Raw genomic sequence first — 21,456 nt, forward strand, 5'->3', positions numbered from 1 at the left:
AATGGGGCAAAAGAAAACAAGGAGTCCACCTCTGTGTTGAATGGATGGGGTGGGCTGGGGGTGGACGAACAGTTAAAGCTGCCAGGCTGAGCTGAGCAACCAGTGGGAGGATTGGGAGGCAGGGAAATGGGATTGTACTAAGAAGTGACAACGGGTAGCTCTAGGAATCGCATGAAGCTCTATGGTGTCTGTCAATTCCTAGAGCTACTCAGTCACTTCCAGGTTGAACTGAGAAGTGAAGTACCCACAAAGAGGCCAACAGTGATTTTTCTCTTTATTTTTCCCCTACTCCCACTGAAAGCATTGGTAGGCAATAAAGAAGGTCAGCAGGAAAGCCTTCCACCATAATAGCCCTACAGTCAGTACAAAGCCAGTTCTTTGCAGAATTATGAATAAATGCACTGAATGGCTGGGAAAACTGGGACTTTTAAAAGCAAAGGGCAGCTGTGTTCATAAGTCAGGGGAGTCCATCTCCACTGAGGATCTGGTCATTTTTTGAGTCGTAATCTGGTTGACATCCTCGGCAAAGACACTCTCAAATACTGAGAGGATAGAATGTTTGAAACTTTCCTTGAAATCATGCCCCATGAAGACATACAGGATGGGGTTGAGGCAGCTGTTCATGAAGGCCAGACTGTACGCTAGAGGGTTACCGATAATGAGTGACAGGTGCAGGCTGTGATCCTTGTCAGCTTGAATCTCCAAGAAAGAGAAAACATGAAAGGGGAACCAGCAGATGAAAAAGGCCAGGATCACTGCCGTGATGACCTTGAAGGGCTTGCTGGAGGAGGCCAAGTGGTCCCTCCTCAGCCTCAAAACAATAGCCCCATAGCAAATAATAATGACTGGAAAAGGGATCATGAAGGCAAAGATGAAGCGGCTGATAACTATGTCACGGTGGATGGCTTTTGCCTGGTCCTCATTGTGGCTGAATTTGGGGCAGCAGGAGATCACATCCCCATTTTTCAAGGTCTTTGTGAAATGGATAGATGGGTGAAATAACACCACAGCTAAAGATCCAAACCCCCCAAAGCTAGAAAGAAGCCAGGTGGGGGGCTCCGGTGGTTCAGAATACCTGGGGCATATCCACAGAAAATACAGCGGTCTATGCTGATGACCATGAGGAGGTAGATGCTGGCATGGACATTGACAATGGCCAGTGCGCTGTTGAACTTGCACATGGCCTCCCCAAAGGGCCAGTGAAAGCCCTGGGCCTGGTAGACAATGCTCAGCGGGAGGAAGAGGGTGAAGGTGAAGTCGGCGATGGCCAAGTTGAGGAGATGAGATGGTGTTGACCGTCTTCTTCATACGGAAGCCAGTGATGAAAATGACCAGCCCATTCCCAGTGACACCCAGCACAAAGGTAACACCATTGGTGACCATGGAAAGGATGTTCAGTATTTTCTGCAAAATTGGTACAAAGGCAAGCACTTCTTTAGCATAGTAATAATCTAAGTTGGTGCAGAAAGTTCCGTTGGCAAGAGTGGTAAGTTGAGTTGTGTCCTCCATTCCTTTGGAGGGGAGACTCTCCTTCACTTGTGTCTTATGTCTTCTCCTGGATGGAGAAAAAGAAGAATTTGAGAACTGCCTTGTGAAATCAGACCACTGTCCAGCATGGTGTAGTGGTTAAGAGCAAGTGGACACTAATCTGGAGAATTGGGTTTGAGGTGGACTCTAATCTGGTCGGCCAGGTTCGTTTTTCCCCTCCTGCATGTGAAGCCTGCTGGGTGACCTTGGACCAGTCACAGTCTCTCAGAGTTCTCTCCAGCCCCCTCCCCTCCCACAAGGTGTCTGTTGTAGGAGAGGAGAGGAAGGGAAGGAGTTTGTAAGCCTCTTTGAGACTTCTTGTGATTAAGGAAAACAGGGTATAATTCCAGACTTTCCTTCTTCCATCTATCTGAGCAATCAGTTTTCAACAACCACCAACCCACCTCCCAGTGAAACTTCACAAGCAAGACCTATAGATGACAGAATGTGCCCTGGAATTTGTGCTCCAGCATCTAGTTGCCAGGAGGTTGACCGACTGCTAGAATGTCACCAGTGACCTGCTGATTTCACTTCTGGTAGAAAGCCAGTTTGGCTGCCCTTGTGATTTGGGCTTCCATAAACAGGGAGCCATCCAAAATCACACCCAGCCTTTAGGCTGTGGTGAAGATGCCAATGTCACCCCATCCAATTCTTGCAGTTGACAAACCCCCCTCAGATAATCTTTGAAACACACACAGAACCTCCATCTTGGATGGATTTAGTTTCTGCTTGCTCTGACACAAACATGAAGGGACGATTTCTGTGTCAGATGACCCCCAGAGCAATTGATACCAGGAGCCATCTGCCAAGTTTCCAGCATGGTGTAGTGGTTAAGAGTAGGTGCACTCTGGAGAACCTGGTTTGATTCCCCGCTTTGTCACTTGAGCTGTGGAAGCTTATCAGGTGAACCAGATCAGCTTGTGCACTCCAACACATTCTAGCTGGGTGACCTTGAGCTAGTCACAGTTCTTTGGAGCTCTCTCAGCCCGATCCACCTCACAGGGTGTTTGTTGTGGGGGGAGGGGTAAAGGAAAGGAGATTGTAAGCCGCTTTGAGTCTCCTTACAGTAGAGAAAGGGGGATATTAATCCAAACTCTTCTCTTCTTATTCCACCAAGTACACTGGGTTATACCTAAAGTTGTCAATCTGGGGGGGGGGAGTTCTCTTGGAATTACAAGTGATCTCCAGACTACTGAGCTCAGTCCCCCTCGGAGAAATGGCATCTTTGCAGGGTGAGCTCTATGGCATCACATCCTGACCAAGACCCCGCCCCCCACAATTCTACCCCTCCCAGGCACCACCACCAAATCTCTAGGAATTTCCAAGGCAACCCAGACACAGGCAACAGTGAATTTTATACAGGCAAAACTCTGCCAGTGTGATGCAGTGGTTAAGAGCGACAGACTCTAACCTGGAAAACTGGGCTTGAGTGCCATTCTTGCACATGATGAGTGGACTCTTATTTGGTGAACTGGATTTGATTCCCCGCTCCTCAACATGAAATCTGCAGAGTGACCTTGGGCCAGCCCCAGCCCCACCTATTCCACATGGTGTCTGTTGTGGGTAGGGCAAGGGAAGGAATTTGTAAGCCGCTGTGAGACACTTGAAAGGTAGAGAAGAGCAGGTCTCCCTTTGTAGAAGAGCAATAAGTAGAATTCAGGTGTCATACCAAATTTTGTCTTTAGAATTACCTGTATCTGCTCATGGATCCTGACCCAGAATCTTTTTACTGTCTTACAGGACCACAAGGCATGGAAAAATGATCCTATTTCTTTACCGCATTTCCAGCACCAGGGTAAGTAATTCTTATTCATCTTAGGTCGTTTCCCCACTTACCATGACCACCCTTTGCTGCGCGCTACTCTCAGCGCGCATCATTTCTAACGCGCTCCCCGGCTTCCCGATTGTGCTCTGGGTTTCCAAGAGCGGTCATCAAAAGCGCTCGCTTTTGAGGAGCACCGGGAATGACATGCGCTGAGGGGCCGCGAGAAGCGGCCAGCATTGGGCGGCTAAAGAGGCTGACTCGTTATTTGCAGCCCTGTGAGTAAAGAAGTGCGGAGAGTCAGGACCCAGCTGCACCCAGTGACAGTAAAGCAGCAGATGAAGTATTGAGAGGTGGAAAGCGACCTTAGATAGTTTCTCGGGTGTTATATACCACTAGTGCACCATTTTGTTTATATTTTCTCAAACTTCATAGCATCTAAAATTGGCATAGGCATTTTTCCAAATTACCTCCCAATCATCTGGAGTTACTTTTTGTAGGTTTCTACTCCAGGTTATCATAATTACTTTTATTAATTCATCTTCTGTTTCTAATTTAAACAGAATGTTGTATATTTTGCTTAATAGCTTCCTTGTTGTTTTCTCTCTGGTGACGTCAAAGTTATTTTTATTTTAGAGAGAAGCCCCATTTTTTAAAATCTTGTTTAAAATATTGTTGAAGTTGAAAGTAGGTTTTTCCAATGGCAAATTCTCCCCTCAAATGTTATCTCTTCTCGTTCTTTTAAAGCTATTTCCGCTTGCACTTGAGTTAGAGTATCTTTATGTCAGACACTTTTTCCTCTCTGTTTGCATCAGTTATCTTTCAAGATTCCATCCTAGAGACCCAAAGCAGAACAGATCTAGATATTAAATTTCTACATTTGTCCCAAGTTTTTATCAGCCTTCTTCTTACACCATTACACCATTCACCCCTAAACAAATCTCCAACCTACGCACGTGAGAAGCACTCATTCCTTACATGGCTACTGCCATTTAACCAGATTCCACAGTTTACATTGTCCTGCAAACAGCTATGTTGGTCTGCAGCAGCAGTAGAGCAAGATTTGAGTCCAGGCGAGACCAGCAAGATTCACAGAAGATAAACTTTCTAGAGTCAAGCCTCCTTTTGTCAGATACAAGTTGATTTGAAGGTGGAGTTGCCAGGTCTTTCTTGGCCACCAGAGGGGTAGGGGGATAGGTAAGGTTGCTAGATTTAGGTGGGGAAACTTCTGGAGATTTGGGGAGGGAAACATTGGGAAGATGAGGACCTCAGAGGAGTATAATGCCACAGAGTTCACATGCAAGTGGAGTATAATGCCACAGAGTCCACCTGCCAATTTTTTCCCAGGGGAACTGATCTCTGTATTCTGGAGATGAGCTGTAGTTGCTAGGGATCCCCAGGTCCTATCCAGAGGCTGGCATCCCTATTTGGAGGCAGTTTGCCCTGCAAACCTAGTTTGTAATGCCTTCCTGTTCCCACCATCCTAGTGCTTGTAACTCGATGTATAAATATATCCTTAATAGATGGACACCATGTACCTGATGAAGTGAATTATGACTTGCAAAAGATCAAGTTGAAATAAATTTTGTTGGTCTTCAAGAGGCTGCCTGATTCCTATTGGATTCTGTGACTACAGACCCCCCATGCACCTTTCCCCATTGCCTGCAACTGTAAGCAGGGTTATACCCTTCGAAACTCGTGGACGTCCATGAACTTGGAAGGGTATGGCTGTACAGGGTTAGATTACTGGCACTGACCTGGGCAGGGGTCGAACAGCATCCCAGATGGGGGAAGACAGAGTCCTGTGTGAGATCTTTCTTGGAAGAGCAGGTCAGAGGAAATGGATGATTGAAAACGAACCCCTTGGATGTACCGCTTATCCACAATGAAAGCTATCTTCCGAAGATCCTCTCAGAACACGGCATTTCCTGTTCCGTTTCTTCTGTCTGCCTCTGATAGATGAGCTCACAGAAGGTGTGGAAATGTCCAGATGGTCCACACTGATTTGCCAGATTTGTGGGAAGAAGGAGGAACTTGAGGACTGTTGCTCAACACACTGGTTGTTAACACTGCATTTTGTTTTGTTCCACTAGTGTTTACGTTACACAGCCCTTCCTGTGAGCCATGTTCAGTGCTCTTTTGCTGATTGTGTATCAAATATTGAGACCACAGCAGGCTTGCTAGCTGACATATGACAAGCCTGTAGGATTTTCAAGGCACAAGACTAACAGAAGCGGTTTGTCATTGCCTTTCTCTGTATAGTGACCCTGGGATTCCATACAAATACAAACCAAGGCTGACCCTATTCAGCTTCCGTGGTCTGACGAAATGAGGCTTACCTGGGACTGTCAGATCAGGGGGTTGGATATATTACAGTGCAACAACCCCCCTGTTTTGTGGGAAGGGTACATATTATAGTATCAAAAACGCACAGCCCTCAAAGGCAAAAGGGCAATGAATTCAGGTACACTCCAAATAAACACATCAACTATGCATTTTAATGCTTATTTTGATCTTAAGCCAATATTCTTATTTTCTATATAATATACTTAAATTCTTTAAAGGTATAGTGAGTTCTGTGCTTCTTCTCCATTTAAACGGAGCACGTAGTCTCTAATCATTCATACAAAGCCACTTAGTACACGAGGAACAAAAATTGAAATGAGCTGAGTATGTATCAAATGCAAACTTGGCATGTAATCCTCAGAGTTCCCTTCATACACACATCAACTGGGCTGTCAGGAAGCTATCCGGTAGAATTTCTGTCTGGCCCGGATGCTCCACATAAGAAATATTAATTATCTGGAGCAGTTCTTGGCGTAAAGTAGTGTTTTTGAAAAGCCTTCTTCAGTGAGTCCCTTTTTTAAAGAATTTTATTATTGTGTTTTTTTTGCCATCCTATGGGTAGTCTATTAAACATAATCATGGATGGAAATATTTTCAGCATATTAAATCAGGCATGTATATGTCTTCACAATAATCAATTGTTCTATTCCATATTTCTTTACATTGGCTCATTTCTTATTTGTTTGCCTTGTACATAATACATCTATCATTTTTTGTCAATCATTATCTTTCTGTATAATACATAATACAAAATAATAATAATAATAAATGCTAAATTCATGCTTGCTTTCCCTCTGCTGCAGAGCTGCATGCTCCCATAATGGCTACTGCTGAATTTTTTTTCACCTGGAGCTCCTTATTGCTATTATAGCCTAAATTGATTGCACCTGGGCTAGCTGATCCAAAGATCTAAAGTATCTTAGTTAACTTATATCCTGTGTATTAGCAAGTTTGTAAATAACTTACAAGTGACATGTAAAGTCCAAAGATTTACATACATACATAAAACCTTTATTAGGCATAAAACCAATATAACAACCAGCATTATCCAGACAGATGTTCCATATATAAAACCACCACAGGTATTATTCCAAAGTTCCTAAAAGGAACCTAGCTACAGAATTTAAAATCACTGAAGAAGAGTTGTTTAGTAGGGAATGCCACCACCTTCCCAGCAACAAGAGTATTCCTTTAAACTTAGCAGGAGAAGGAAAGTCAAAAGCCTGGTCCTGGCACTTTTCGTATTTAGGGCAGTTAAGCATTATATGTGTTCCATGGATTGCAATCTCACTATAGTACAATTGAAACAGAGGGGGCATTTTACTCCTTGAGAGTCAATTTTTAAGAAACCTCCCTTGGAGTACAGAACAAGGGAAGGAATTACAACGAGCCCTTGTGTATATCCATCTAAGCTTGGGCTCTTGGAGTATACTCAGGTAGTCTGCCATCACATTGGTTTTGAATTTGATGTTGAAAAAGAAGGGGGAACAGTTACTTCGCGGTCCAAAGATTTATTTAGACCCATCATAGTGTGAAATTTATGAATGAACCTATTTTCTGCTTGAAGAATCACTTTTTAATGTCTATCTGTTTCAAATCATTAAACTGTTGTGACACACAGAATTTCAAATCTGTATCACTATGATTCATGTCTTTATAAAGGGCAACCATTGGTGCTTCCTCTTTTTCTCATCTTATGCAACTTCTGTGCTCTGAAATACGAAATCTTACAGGGCGTAAAGTTTTTCCAATGTATAGTTTGGGACATGGGCATAAGATGGCATAAACACATTGTGCAGAATTGCAATTTGTAAATTGGTTCAGGTGCTAAGAGATTCTTGTATGTGGAATTTCTAATACTTTTGATTTCATAGAAAACCTGCATTGGGCACACTGTCCACATACAGTGGCCTGTGAGGATGGGAGTTAATTTGATCTTAGGTTTCAAATCTGCTCGAATTAGTTTTGTTTTAGGTTAGTAGTTTTTTTAACCCTATTTTAGGAGGGGTCAAACAGCCTGGTAAATCAGCAACAATGTGCCAATTTTTGTAAATATTCCATTTATTTTCGGCTGTTGCCTCAGTGAAATTCAGTGCCCAAGAAATATTAGACTGGGATTGTCTCTGTTTTGTGGCCAGTAAAGCCTTCCAATCAGGGGCATAGGTATAGGTACAATGGGGAGGTGGGTTTGGGGAGGTGTGGCTCAGAGTGAGGGCATGCCCCTGACCCCACAGAGGTGTGGCCTTGCCTCCCCAAGCCCCGCCTCCACCCAGCAAGCCAGCAAGCAAGGAAACTCCAAAGCAGGTGGGGGCAGGGAAGAGCCGGGGCGCCCCTCCCCTCCAAATCGCTCCCCCTGCTGCTGCTGCCATCTCCTCCTTTCTTTCCCGGGCTCCTGCTAGCTTGTGCCTGCCCCCGCCAGACATGCAATGGGGGGGGGGGTTAAAACTGAGAAACCCCCCCCCCCCTTACCTATGTCCCTGCTTCCAATCAGTTCATTGGAAGAACAGTTAAGGCTGCCAGGCTGAGCTGAGCAACCAGTGGGAGGATTGGGAAGCAGGAAATGGGATTGTACTAAGAAGTTACGATGGGTAGCTCTAGGAATCACATGAAACTCTATGGGGTCTGTCAATTCCTAAAGCTATTCTGTCATTTCCAGGTTGAACCCAGAAGTGAGAATTGCACACACAGAGAGCAGCAACAGCTGCATTTTTTTCTCTTTATTGTTCTCTCTGCCTTGTCACCTCAAAGGCATTTGCAGGTAATCAAAGAAGGTCAGCAGGAAGCCTTCCACCATAGCGGGAGGCATGGGAACCCTACAGTCAGTACAAAGCTGGTTTTTTTGCAGAATGATGAACGAATGCACTGAATGGCTGGGAAGGCGGGGGCTTTTGGAAGCAAAGGGCAGCTGTGTTCGCAACTCATGGGAGTCCAGCTCCACTGAGGATCTGGTCTCTGTCTGAGTCCTCAGCAAACACCTTCTCTCCAAATACTGAGAGGGAGGGAGAGTCTGGAGTTTCTCCTTGAAATCGTGCCCCATGAATACATACAGGATGGGGTTGAGACAGCTGTTGATGAAGGCCAGATTGTACACCAGAGGATCACCGATAATGAGTGACAGGTGCAGGCTGGGATCATCGTAAGCTTCAATTGTCAAGAAAGAGAAAACATGAAAGGGGAACCAGCAGATGAAAAAGGCCAGGATCACTGCCGTGATGACCTTGAAGGGCTTGCTGGAGGAGGCCAAGCGGTCCCTCCTCAGCCCTCAAAACAATATTTATAGCAAACAATAATGACTAGAAAAGGGATCACAAAGGTGAAGATGAAGCGGCTGATAATCATAACACGGTGGATGACTTTTGCCTGCTCCTTATTGTCACTGTATTTAATGTAGCAGTTGATCTCGTCAGCAATTTTCCTGGTGTTTCTGAAATGGATACATGGCAAACCCAACACCATGGCCCAGATCCAAACCCCCAAAGCCACAAAGCAGGCCAGACGACGGCTCCGGTGATTTCTTGCCCACCACAGGGAATATCACAGAAATACAGCGGTCTATGCTGAGTGACCATGGAGGGAAGTAGGATGCTGGGCGTAAAGGTTGACAAAGGTCAGTGCGCTTTTGAACTTGCACATGGCCTCCCCCAAGGACCAGTGAAAGCCTTGGGCCTGGTAGACAATGCTCTCAGCCGGGAGGGAAGAGAGGTGAAACCCGAAGTGGCTTAGTAGCCAAGTTGAGGAACCAGATGGTGTTGACCATCTTCTTCATACGGAAGCCAGTGATGAAAATGACTGAGCCTTAATTCCCAATAGTGGCAGCCCAGCAGAGAAAAAGACAACTCCATGGATGACCATGGAAAGGATGTTCAGCCTTTTCTGCAAAGTTTGTACAAAGACAAACTCTTCTTCATCATAGTAGAAATCATAGTCACCCGAGACAGTTCCATTGGCAATCTTAAGACTGGTCAACTGAGTTGTGTCCTCCATTCCTTTGGAGGGGAGACTCTCCTTCCCTTGTGTCTTCTGTCTTCTGCTCTGCTTATGGAGAAAAGAAGAACTTGAGGCTACCTTGTAGAAACCAGACCACTGCCCCCCAAGCATGGTGCTTGAGTGGTTAAGAGCAGGTGGACACTCAATCCCTGGAGAACTGTCAGCTAAGTTCTCCCAGAGCTCTCAACCCCCAGCTACCTCTCACTGGGGGGTCTGTTGTCAGGAGGAAGGGGGAAGGGAAAGGAGTTAAGTAAGCCTCCTCTTGAGAATTCTTGTGGTTGAGGGAAAGCGGGAGTGTAAATCCAAACTCTCATTCTTCTATCTTTCCGTGCAATCAGTTTCAAACAACCACCAATCAGCTCCCAGTGAACCTATACATGACACATTGTGCCTGGGAGTTTGTGCTCCAGCATCCGACTGCCCGGAGATTTATCCACAGAGCTGTGGCCAAATGCTAGACTGTCACCAGTGACCTGCTGATGTCAGCAGTACACAGGATGTACAGGATCTTCTTCCCCCTTACCCTCTTTTTTCCTCTCCTGCTGGAGTGGCAGCAGGAAGGGTCCACTGGGTGGGAGATTCTCCCCATTCAGCAGGAACTTGGCAAGCCTATGGGTCACCAGGCTCTGCCTGGCAAGTTCAAAGGATACCCAAAGTGGAGATGACAGCTTCCAGGTGGGACTTGGGGATCCCTTGGAATTACAGCTCATCATTTCCAGAGCACACAGATCACTTCCCCTGGAGGAAATGAGGTAAAAATGGCTGATCTAGAGGGGGCACTCCCTGCCGAGACCTCTGTCCACCCCAGGTTCCATCCCCAAATCTCCCGGAGCTTCCCATTTGGATCTGGCAACCCTACTCCCCATTCCCCACTGGATCACGGCCAACCTGGCAACCCTACCAAAGAGAGGACCTGTCACATGTGATAAATCATGAGGTTTCTGTAAAGATGTGTAGCACAAGACACAACAAAACAAAATTTAGAGTATTTTTCTCTCCCATTTGAACAGGGCCACTTGACACAATACCTGTATTGCTTAATAAACCCTGTTCAAAGGAGAGCCATAATGCTCTTCGCCGGAGTTTAATGTTATGCCTTCTGCCTTGTTACATGGCGGGATTTTAACAAGCAAGAAAAGGCTAAAAAGATAGTGCCCATGTAATGATGGCTCAGCTTGAATCATGGCCCACCAATTACTACACTGTCTCAGATTCAAGGAAATCAGATCCAAATTAATGAATCTTTACTCCTTTACATTTTACCCCCATCTCCCGATTTAATTAGATTACACTCACTTGTTGGACAACCCCTGATCCTTCTCTCTGTATGATAGTGGCAGACTTTTCTCCTGGAAATTACCAAACGCCAGTAGATTTCCCTCGATCTGTATTGTATATGCTTTTTAATCTGTTTTTTTATTACTGTTGTACTGTTGTCTATGCCAGTAAAGGCTTGCTTCTGAAGAGTATCTCTTCAGCATATTTGGATTCATAGAATCATAAAATCACAGAATAATAGAATTGGAAGAGCCACAAGGGACATCCAGTCCAACCCCCTGCCATGTAGGCACAAACAATCAAAGCACTCCCGATAGATGGCCATCCAGCCTCCATTTGAAAACCTCCAAAAACAGAGATTCCGCTGGCACTACCCTTAAGGCAGAGTATTCCACAGCCCGTCAGTTCTTCCTAATGTTTAGGTTCAGTGTCTTTTCCTCTTTACTTTATCTTGGGCTTATATCCTACCCTACTCCAGCTGGAAGCTGGGCCTAGGGTGGCTCGCAAGCAAACAGTATAATGCAATCAAATTCAGCCAAATAACAGTTAAAACCCAACACTTAACATGAAATTTTAAAAATTTTGGTGCCAGTAGATGTCCCACATAAGTTTTCCAAGGCCTGGGGTATTATGTGTGTTGGGGTTATTGGAGATTATGTACTTTTTAAAAGTTGAAAACTAAGTCTCCCATCCATAGAGCCTATCTTGTTCAATAAAAAGGGAGTAGGGGGAAGGGGAGGGGAGAAAAGAGGAGAAAGGGTGAGGGGTTGGTCAAAAGTAGAAGGGGAAGGAGGGAAGGGAAGGAGAAGACAGTCAAGATGGTGCAACTATAGCTGCCTCAATCACAGGCCTGTATACGATATTATTTACAATAGTTTTACTTTCAATAAATCATATATTTTCTGTTTACTACACAAATAAGATTCTATAATCAAGCATTTCTTATTCAAAATTAAACTGTATAAATTACATAACGTTTTGCAGTCTCTTTTTTTGTACAGATATCTTAAAGACCCTTACGCTCGTATATATACAGTCCTCCCAGGAGAAAATGCATCTTTGTAGGGTGAACTACAATCACATCCCAAACAAGCCCCCCCTCCTCCCCCAATTCCTTCCCTCCCAGGCACCACCACCAAATCTCCAGGAATTTCCAAACCTGGAGCAGGCAACCCAGACAACAGTGGATTTTATACAGCCAAAGCTCTGCCGGCGTAACGTAGTGGTTGAGAGCTGCGGACTCTAATCTGGAGAACTGGGTTTGAGTCCCATTCTTGCACATAAGCAGTGGACTTTTATCTGGTGGACTGGGTTTTATTCTCCGCTCCTCCACATGAAACCTACTGGGTGGCCTAGGGCCGGCCGGTCCTAGCAGCCCCATCTATTTCACAAGGTGTCTGTTGTGGGGAGGGGAGGGGATGGAATTTGTAAGCCATTTTGAGACACTTGAAAGGTGAAAAGGGGCAGGTTATGAAAACCAACTCTTTCTCTGTCGATATAAAGCATGTACATAAGCAACCAAGCTTTCCCTTCCTCCAAATGCTAAAAGTTGTCTGTGTTTGAAGCCAATTCATTTCAACTATGCCACAACGTTCAAGCACAGCACTCTCTCTCCAGCTAAGGATATATTTTGTGTCACACAGGGCACTCCTCGGCCCAATTGGAACTGGGAGTTCTCTCAAACAGCAGGCACAGAAAAGGTAAAGGTAGTCCCCTGTGTAAGAACTGGGTCATGACTCATGGGGTAATGACAAATCACTACATTTACTAGGCAGACTATGTTTATGGAGTGATTTCTGATTAGATTTCCCGGTCATCTACACTTTACCTCCAGCAAGCTGGAAACTCATTTTACCAACCCTGCAAAGACGGAAAGTTGAGTCAATCTTGAGCCAGCTACTTTGCAGACTTTAGTTCCGCATTTAATACAATCTTACCACGACAACTGGTGACAAAACTTCTGGATCTTGGACTCTCACATTCAACTAGGGTTGGTAAATAGCAAAAAAATTCGGGCCCGGTTCGGGATCGGGCCCAGTTCGGATTAAAGGGGCTCGTATCCCACCCAAGTTCCGATTCCCTACCGTAGGCTCGGATACATCCGAACTTAGGGGTAACATCCAGAGAAATTCGGAGTGCGTTTTTATTTTTTTTGCTGGTTTTTTTTTTTGCATTTTGGCCTGCAGGGGCGCATTTTTGAGACCTATCTGCACCAAAATTGCACGGGGGGTATCATAACTAAGACTGTCAGCTAATGATACCCCCCCCCATGTTTGAATTACAGTTTGTGGTTGGAAGGGTCAAGTTATGCGACCCCCCAATTCTCAGGGTGCCCTATCCCCCCATTGTTTCCAATGGGAGGGCTAGGGAGGAAGATGGGAGTTACCCTTTGGAGGGTCTATAACTTTGGCCCCCACCCTCAGCCAAACTGCAGCACAAAACTTTGGGAATTATCATGCATGGCCAGTCTTCATATGATACCCTGAAATTTTTTTTCAGTACAGATAAAATCCAAAATACGCCTCCTGCAGGCACCCCCCCCCCAGAAAATTTTGTTCAAGATTCTTTTGTTCTTCGTGATCTTTACCTCCAGTATTTGCCCTCTGCTAGGGGAATTTCTGGGAGTCCCTGCAGCGAGGGCATTGTTAGATTCCTATCCACACCAAAATTTGAGGGTATCATCTGAAGGGCCTGCTCATTGTAATTACCCCATGTTTAATGGTGAAGTTTGGTTCATGGGGGCCAAAGTGCTATGGACCCTCAAGTGGAGTAGCCCCATCTCCTGTTAGCTCCCATTTGGAAACAATAGGGGATGGGGCTTTGCACAGAGGAGTCCCATGGCACCTGCACCCTCAACCAATTGAACTGCACCAAACCTAGAGAGCCAATATTCATGAAAGTCTTCCAGATGATGCCCTAAAATTTAGTGTCACTAACTTTAAAAAATTTGGTTTTGTGTTTTCACCCCCTCCTCGACATGAAGCCTGCAGGCTTCATGTCGAGAGGATGGCTAGATAACAAATTACAAAACTGAAGTGTTCTAAGTTAGGGACACCAAAAATTTCAGGGCATCATCTGGAGACTTTCATCGGCTAACATACCTGGAGTTCAATTACTGGTTGAAGTTCAGAGACAAAGGATCCTTTGAGGGATCATGGCTTTTAAACAGATTTTGTGCCACTGTGGGGGGCCACGAGAAGTGTGATATGTGTGTGATTGTTTTGTGCAGACATGTGTCTATGTGACTTGGCTGCCATAATGTGAGTGAGGTGATTTTTGGGGTGACCAGAGTGAAAAATAATCCCAGGGATCCATTGGAGGATCCATAGCTTTTTAATACTCATGTTTTGTGCCACTGTGGGGCCACGAAGTGTGATGTGTGTGATTGTTTTGTGCAGACATGCCTTCTGGGACTTCTGTGCAATGATGTGGTGGTGATTTTGGGGGTGACCAAGTGAAAAAATCATCAGGATCCGTGAGGGATCCATGCTTTTTTACTCATGTTTTTGTGCCACTTAATGGGGCCACAAGGGGTGATGATAGTGTTGATTGTTTTGTGCAGACATGTACTTCTAAGGACTTGTGCAATGATGTCGGTGGTGATTTTAGGGGGTGACCAAGAGTGAAAAAATCATCAGGATCCGTGGAGGATCCATGCTTTTTTTACCATGTTTTGTGCCACTGTTGGGAATACAAAGTGTGATGTGTTATTGATTGTTTTGTGCAGACATGTGTCCCTGGGACTTGTGCCATAATGTGGTGGTGATTTTTGGGGTGACCAAATTCATGAAAATAATCAGGATCCGTGAGGGATCCATGCCTTTTACCATGTTTACATGTGCCACTGTGCCAGGGCCACACAAAGTGTGATGTGTGTGTGATTGTTTTGTGCAGACATGCTTTCTAAGGACTTGTGCAATGATGTGAGTGGTGATTTTTGCAGGTGACCAAAGTGAAAAAATAATCAGGATCCGTGAGGATCCATGCTTTTTTTACCATGTTTTTTGTGCCACTGTGGGGCCACAAAGTGTGATGTGTGTGATTGTTTTGTGCAGACATGTTTCCCCTAAGGGACTTTGATACGATAATGGCATGTAGTGGTGATTTTTGGGGTGACCAGAGTGAAAAAATCATCAGGATCCCTTGAGGATCCATGCTTTTTTTAACAGGTTTTTGTGCCACTAAGGCCCGCAGAGCTTAAGGATGCATGATTGTTTTGGTGCTCCCTGGTAGGCAATTTCAAGAGTTGTTCTGTAGTTTCATGGTCGTTTCATTTTCATTCCAGTGAAAAAATCATATGAATTCATGAGGATCCATTGAACTTCAGGGAGATTCTTTGGACAAAGTTGGGAAAGAGAAACTCCCAAGGAGGGGGAATTCATTAGTTGAAGTTATTGCTAGTAAAGTAAAGTTATTATTGTTGAAAAGTGTAGTGAAAATGTTGTTTTGCCATCTTTTTAACCTTTTTTGATGGGGATTCTGTGTTTTGTTTCTATTTTTGCAGCACTTTTTCAGCCACAGGAGCAGAAGCCGGCAGCCAGCCACTCTCAGTCCAGCAGCAGCAAGGAAACAAGCGCTGGGTGAGAGCTACTGTGGGTGAGTGGGGCATGTATTGGGGGTGGGAAAAGCAGCCAGTTGCAGAGGCCGGAGGGGTGAGCACTTTGTTTGGGAAGCACGGCTGGGGGGGGGGGGGGGCACTTTGTCTGTTTGGGTTTTTCGGCGCTCTGGGAGGGAAGGGGAGAGAGAGACTCCGGACGGAGGAAAGGGTTTTTTTTTAAGTGGGAGGGCTTTTTTTGTTCCTGGCTCGGTTTTAAAGTACTCTGTTGTTCTTTTTTAGGAGAGTGGGGGAGTGGGAGCGCTGCTGCCTGGTGGGTGGTTTTTTACCCCCCTCCCCCGCCGCCGCTGCCGAGCTGCAATTGCCGTCCTTGCTGGGTGCTGGGAGGTTTTTGGCTCAGACGAGCTGCGCTCGGCTGAGCAGCCTATCCGAACCCCATGGGGTCGGATGGGGGTGGGGTCGGATGGCTCTGACTCGGATAAGCAGTCTCCGAGAAGCATCCGACCCCCTGTGGTTCGTTCTAAAACTCCAGTTCGGACCAACCGAGTAACCAACCCTACATTCAACCTGTTTGTGGATTAGGGACTTTTTGTCTGGATGTTCCCAGAGGGTTAGACTGGATAATCAGGTCTCCTCAGTTCTTACTCTCAACATGGGAGTGCCACAGGGCTGTGTGTTGAGTCCTTTACTGTTCACCCTTTATACATATGATTGTACCCCTGTCTATCATAGTAACACCATTATCAAATTTGCAGCTGACACAACGGTGATGAGGCTTATCTCTGGAGGGGATGAGTCTGCCTACCGGGGTGAGGTGGACCAGTTGCTCTTGTGGTGCAGGGAAAATAATCTGGTTCTTAATACTAACAAGACAAAGGAGCTTATAGTAGACTATCAAAGGAATAGCTCAGAAATTCAGCCCTTGGTTATAAATGGGGATCGGGTAGAGCGGGTGGCCAGTTTTAAGTTTCTGGGCATTATGATTAAAGAGGACTTGACCTGGGGCGTACAGACTGCCACGGTGGTTAAGAAGGCCCAGCAGAGACTGTATTATCTGAGACTTTTAAGGAAACAACAACTGAATGGAAAACTGCTGGTGACCTTCTACCGCTGTGCTATAGAGAGTGTCTTAACCTACTGCATCTGTGTATGGTTCTCCAGTTGCACAGTGGCAGATAAGAAGGCGCTCCAAAGGGTGATGACTACTGCACAGAGGATTATTGGCTGCCCTCTACCCTCTTTGGAAGACATTTATAATTCCCGCTGCCTGAAAAAAGTTCAAAATATTCTGAAGGACCCGTCTCATCCGGCATGCTCTCTTTTTGATCTGTTACCATCTGGCAGACAATATAGGATTATAAAAAACAAGGACAAATGGGCTCAGAGACCACTTCTATTCTAGAGCTGTGGCTATGCTGAACTCCATGGTTTTGTGTTGATGTGTTTGGGGCTGTGTAGGGATGGGTGGAGGAAGGGGAAAGTGAGGATGGGGTATGAGGTCTGAAATAGTGTGCATCAGGGAATGCTTGTAAATTTCGTTGTGCATGCACAATGACAATAAATAAGAACATAAGAACATAAGAACATAAGAACTAGCCTGCTGGATCAGACCAGAGTCCATCTAGTCCAGCATTCTGCTACTCGCAGTGGCCCACCAGGTGCCTTTGGGAGCTCACATGCAGGATGTGAAAGCAATGGCCTTCTGCTGCTGCTGCTCCTGAGCACCTGGTCTGCTAAGGCATTTGCAATCTGAGATCAAGGAGGATCAAGATTGGTAGCCATAGATTGACTTCTCCTCCATAAATCTATCCAAGCCCCTTTTAAAGCTATCCAGGTTAGTGGCCATCACCACCTCCTGTGGCAGAATATTCCAAACACCAATCACACGTTGCGTGAAGAAGTGTTTCCTTTTATTAGTCCTAATTCTTCCCCCCCAGCATTTTCAACTAATGCCCCCTGGTTCTAGTATTGTGAGAAAGAGAGAAAAATTTCTCTCTGTCAACATTTTCTACCCCGTGCATAATTTTATAGGCTTCAATCATATCCCCCCTCAGACGTCTCCTCTCCAAACTAAAGAGGCCCCAACGCTGCAGCCTCTCCTCATAGGGAAGGTGCTCCAATCCTTCAATCAAATACAAATACAAATACAAAACCTTTAATGGCATATAAAAAGGGTAAAATACAAATTATGTTAAAACCAATTGACTAAAATTTACACAAAGGCTTCACCCTTGATCCAAGTGCCTTTGTTAAAAACCTGGCAACTGATTCAGTAGTGTGGGGATGATGGTCACTAAGCAAGTATGAAACTATTTCCTTGTCTGATCTCACTGAAAATTTCTTCAAGATGGCCTCGAGAAAAAGCAACCGATAGACTGCCAAATCTTTACAATGAAGGAGCACGTGTTCAGTTGTTTCGGGTAGGCCCGCTGCACAGGAACAAGTCCTGTTCTTCTGTGGGATGCCATGATATCTGCCTCTTGTTTGGGCAGTCAGTAGCACATTAAGCCCGAAAGCAAGCATAAAATATTCTACTAGGAGATGTGGATTGGATTAAAATTACTCATATATTTAGCCATAAAACCCGGCAATGGTGGTGAAATGCCACAAAATGTGGGAGAACAAGTTCCTACAGAGGCTCCAGCTGTGAGGAAGCTTCGCCCCTTCAATGTCAAGAGTACGTTGTCCCAAAACGCCGAGCGCCTGTCTTTCGTCCATCCAGTAGAGGAGTTGGTCAAAAAGATACACCTATGTTGCTTTATTTGATTGATAATTTTGGTGTGCCAGGTTTGGAGTCGAAGTGGTCGCCAACAAGAAGATATAGTCAGGAGCTGCCCGGGAGGGCTCTAAAATGAAGGCGAAGCCAGTATTTAAACAAAGAAAGCCAAACCCGGGAAAAAATCGTCTTGGCTCCGGTTTCTAAACAAAGAACTTGATACGTGACTGAGTTTGGAAGACCCAATAAACGACGAAAAAACATAGATTGAACACTCTCTAATTTCTCAGCGGTTTTTGCTCCCCAGATTGCAGCTCCGTAAAGTAATTGTGACAGTAGTTTTAACTGAAAAACTTCCATTGCGGCAGGAAAAAATTGACTGCCTCTGGTGTGTTAAGGCATTTGCAATCTCAGATCAAGGAGGATCAAGATTGGTAGCCATAAATCGACTTCTTCTCCATAAATCTGTCCAAGCCCCTTTTAAAGCTATCCAGGTTAGTGGCCATCACCACCTCCTGTGGCAGAATATTCCAAACACCAATCACACGTTGCGTGAAGAAGTGTTTCCTTTTATTAGTCCTAATTCTTCCCCCCAGCATTTTCAATGAATGCCCCCTGGTTCTAGTATTGTGAGAAAGAGAGAAAAATTTCTCTCTGTCAACATTTTCTACTTCATGCACAATTTTATAGAATTCAATCATATCCCCCCTCAGCCGTCTCCTCTCCAAACTAAAGAGGCCCAAACGCTGCAGCCTCTCCTCATAGGGAAGGTGCTCCAATCCTTCAATCATCCTCGTTGCCCTTCTCTGCACTTTTTCTATCTCTTCGATATCCTTTTTGAGATGTGGCAACCAGAACTGAACACAGGACTCCAAGTGCGGTCGCAAAACGGCTTTATATAAAGGCATGACAATCCTTGCAGTTTTATTATCAACTCCTTTCCTAATTATCCCCAGCATAGAGTTTGCCTTTTTCACAACTGCCATGCATTGAGTTGACATTCCCATGGAACTATCAACTAAGAAATGCTGCTGTTGCTTCTTCTTGAAACCGACTTCTGTTGGGATCGACCTGAGATCCTGAGCAGAGCTTGGACTGCAGTACTGCAGTTTACCGCTCTGCGTCATGGGGCTCATTAATTAATATCTTGTCAAAATAACAGTGGTCATCTGTGTTTATTTCCCCTCTATGAATTGCTCTGTTGCCCACCTCTACTGATCTCCAGACAACAGATGAAATGGCAGCTCTGGAGGGCAAACTCTGTAGTATCACAGCGCTGCCAAATTCCCCCCCTCCCCTCCCCAATTCCTCCCCTCCCTAAGTTCCACTGTCATTTGGAAACTTTAATAGAACTACCACTACCCCAAGAACATGACACTTCAGACAGATGCAATCACGATTTCCTGCAAATCTTGTTACACATCTCTTGCATTCAGCTGTAAAGCCGTCCCCACCATTCACCCCTAATCGCACCCCCAACGTAGACATGTGAGGAGCACTCATTCCTTCCATGGCTACTGCCATTTCACCAGATTCTACCGTTTACATTGTTTCCGGTGAACAGCTATGTTGGTCTGCAGCAGCAGTAGAGCAAGATTTGAGTCCAGGCAAGACCACCAAGATTCAGAGGATAAACTTTCCAGAGTCAAATCTCCTTTCATCAGATACAAGTAGTGTCGAAGGCTTTCACTGCGAGATTCAACTGGTTGTTGTGGGTTTTCCGGGCTGTGTGGCCATGGTCTGGTAGATCTTGTTCCTAACATTTTGCCTGCATCTGTGGCTGGCATCTTCACAGGTATACAGTGTACACAGTGTAACAGACTTCTCTCTGCGATACATCTCTGAAGATGCCAGCCACAGATGCTGGCAAAAAGTTAGGAACAAGATCTACCTGACCATGGCCACACAGCCTGGAAAACCCACCACAACCAGATACAAATAGATTTGAAGGGTGTGGCTCTACGTGGTTAGTTTACTGGCACTGACCTGTGCAGGGGTGGAACAGTGTCCCAGATGGGGGAGACGAATTCCTGGGCGAGGTCTCCCTCAGAAGAGCAGGTCAGAGGAAATGGATGAGTGAAGACGAACCTTTGGGTGGACCTCTTTCCATCAATGAAAGCTGTCTTCTGAAGATTCTCTTAGAATATGGCATTACTTGTTCTGTTTCTTGTGTCTGCCTCTTACAGATGAGCTCACAGAAGGTGTCAAAATGCTCAGATGGTCCACGCCCATTTATCAGCTTTGTGAGTTGAAGGGGGAATTTGAGCGCTGTTGCTCTACGCACTGGCACACATTTTGATAACACTAGTCTTTACATTACACAGCCCTTCCCGTGAGCCATGTTCAGTGCTCTTTTGCTGACTATCAAATGTTGAGACCACAGCACGCTTGCTAGCTACAGGAGTCAGTGCTATCAGTCACAGACCAGGAAAGGAATTGGGGCGTCTTAGTTAATAGTTCCATGGGAATGTCAACTCAATGCATGGCAGCTGTGAAAAAGGCAAACTCTATGCTGGGGATAATTAGGAAAGGAGTTGATCATAAAACTGCAAGGATTGTCATGCCCTTATATAAAGCTGTGGTGCGACCGCACTTGGAGTCCTGTGTCCAGTTCTGGTCGCCACATCTCAAAAAGGATATCGAAGAGATAGAAAAAGTGCAGAGAAGGGCATCGAGGATGATTGAGGGATTGGAGCATCTTCCTTCTGAGGAGAGGCTGCAGCGTTTGGGCCTCTTTAGTTTGGAGAGGAGACGTCTGAGGGGGGATATGATTGAAGTCTATAAAATTATGCATGGGGTAGAAAATGTTGACAGAGAGAAATTTTTCTCTCTTTCTCACAATACTAGAACCAGGACGATCGTATGAAAATGCTGGGGGGAAGAATTAGGACTAATAAAAGGAAACACTTCTTCACACAACGTGTGATTGGTGTTTGGAATATGCTGCCACAGGAGGTGGTGATGGCCACTAACCAGCATAGTTTTAAAGGGGCTTGGACAGATTTATGGAGGAAAAGTCAGTCTATGGCTACCAATCTCAATCCTTCTTGATCTCAGATTACCGTCTGTATGAGACCAACAGGTGCTCAGGAGCAGCAGCAGCAGCAGAAGGCCATTGCTTTCACATCCTGCACGTAAGCTCCCAAAGGCACCTGGTGGGCCACTTTAAGTAGCAGAGTGCTGGACTAGATGGACTCTGGTCTGATCCAGCAGGCTAGTTCTTATGTTCTTATGATTCACCATTCCTCCACATGGGTGGTGAAATCTTCCCTGGTGAACTGGATT

At 45.3% G+C, this 21,456-nt stretch overlaps 1 protein-coding gene and 1 pseudogene across 1 annotated transcript; both read right to left on the reverse strand.

Annotated features, from left to right (window-relative positions):
* Positions 1 to 278: 278 nt before the first annotated feature.
* LOC125435013 (chemerin-like receptor 1) lies at positions 279 to 5,114 on the reverse strand. The gene is given in 4 exon segments (XM_048500967.1): positions 279 to 1,026; positions 1,029 to 1,283; positions 1,285 to 1,555; positions 5,047 to 5,114. Coding segments are annotated over 3 exon segments (1,056 nt in total). The 5' UTR covers positions 1,510 to 1,555; positions 5,047 to 5,114; the 3' UTR covers positions 279 to 450.
* Positions 5,115 to 8,372: 3,258 nt separating this feature from the next.
* LOC125435479 lies at positions 8,373 to 9,619 on the reverse strand (annotated as a pseudogene).
* Positions 9,620 to 21,456: the final 11,837 nt, after the last annotated feature.

Source organism: Sphaerodactylus townsendi, linkage group LG06 (genome assembly GCF_021028975.2).
Source record: "Sphaerodactylus townsendi isolate TG3544 linkage group LG06, MPM_Stown_v2.3, whole genome shotgun sequence".
NCBI lineage: Eukaryota > Metazoa > Chordata > Lepidosauria > Squamata > Sphaerodactylidae > Sphaerodactylus > Sphaerodactylus townsendi.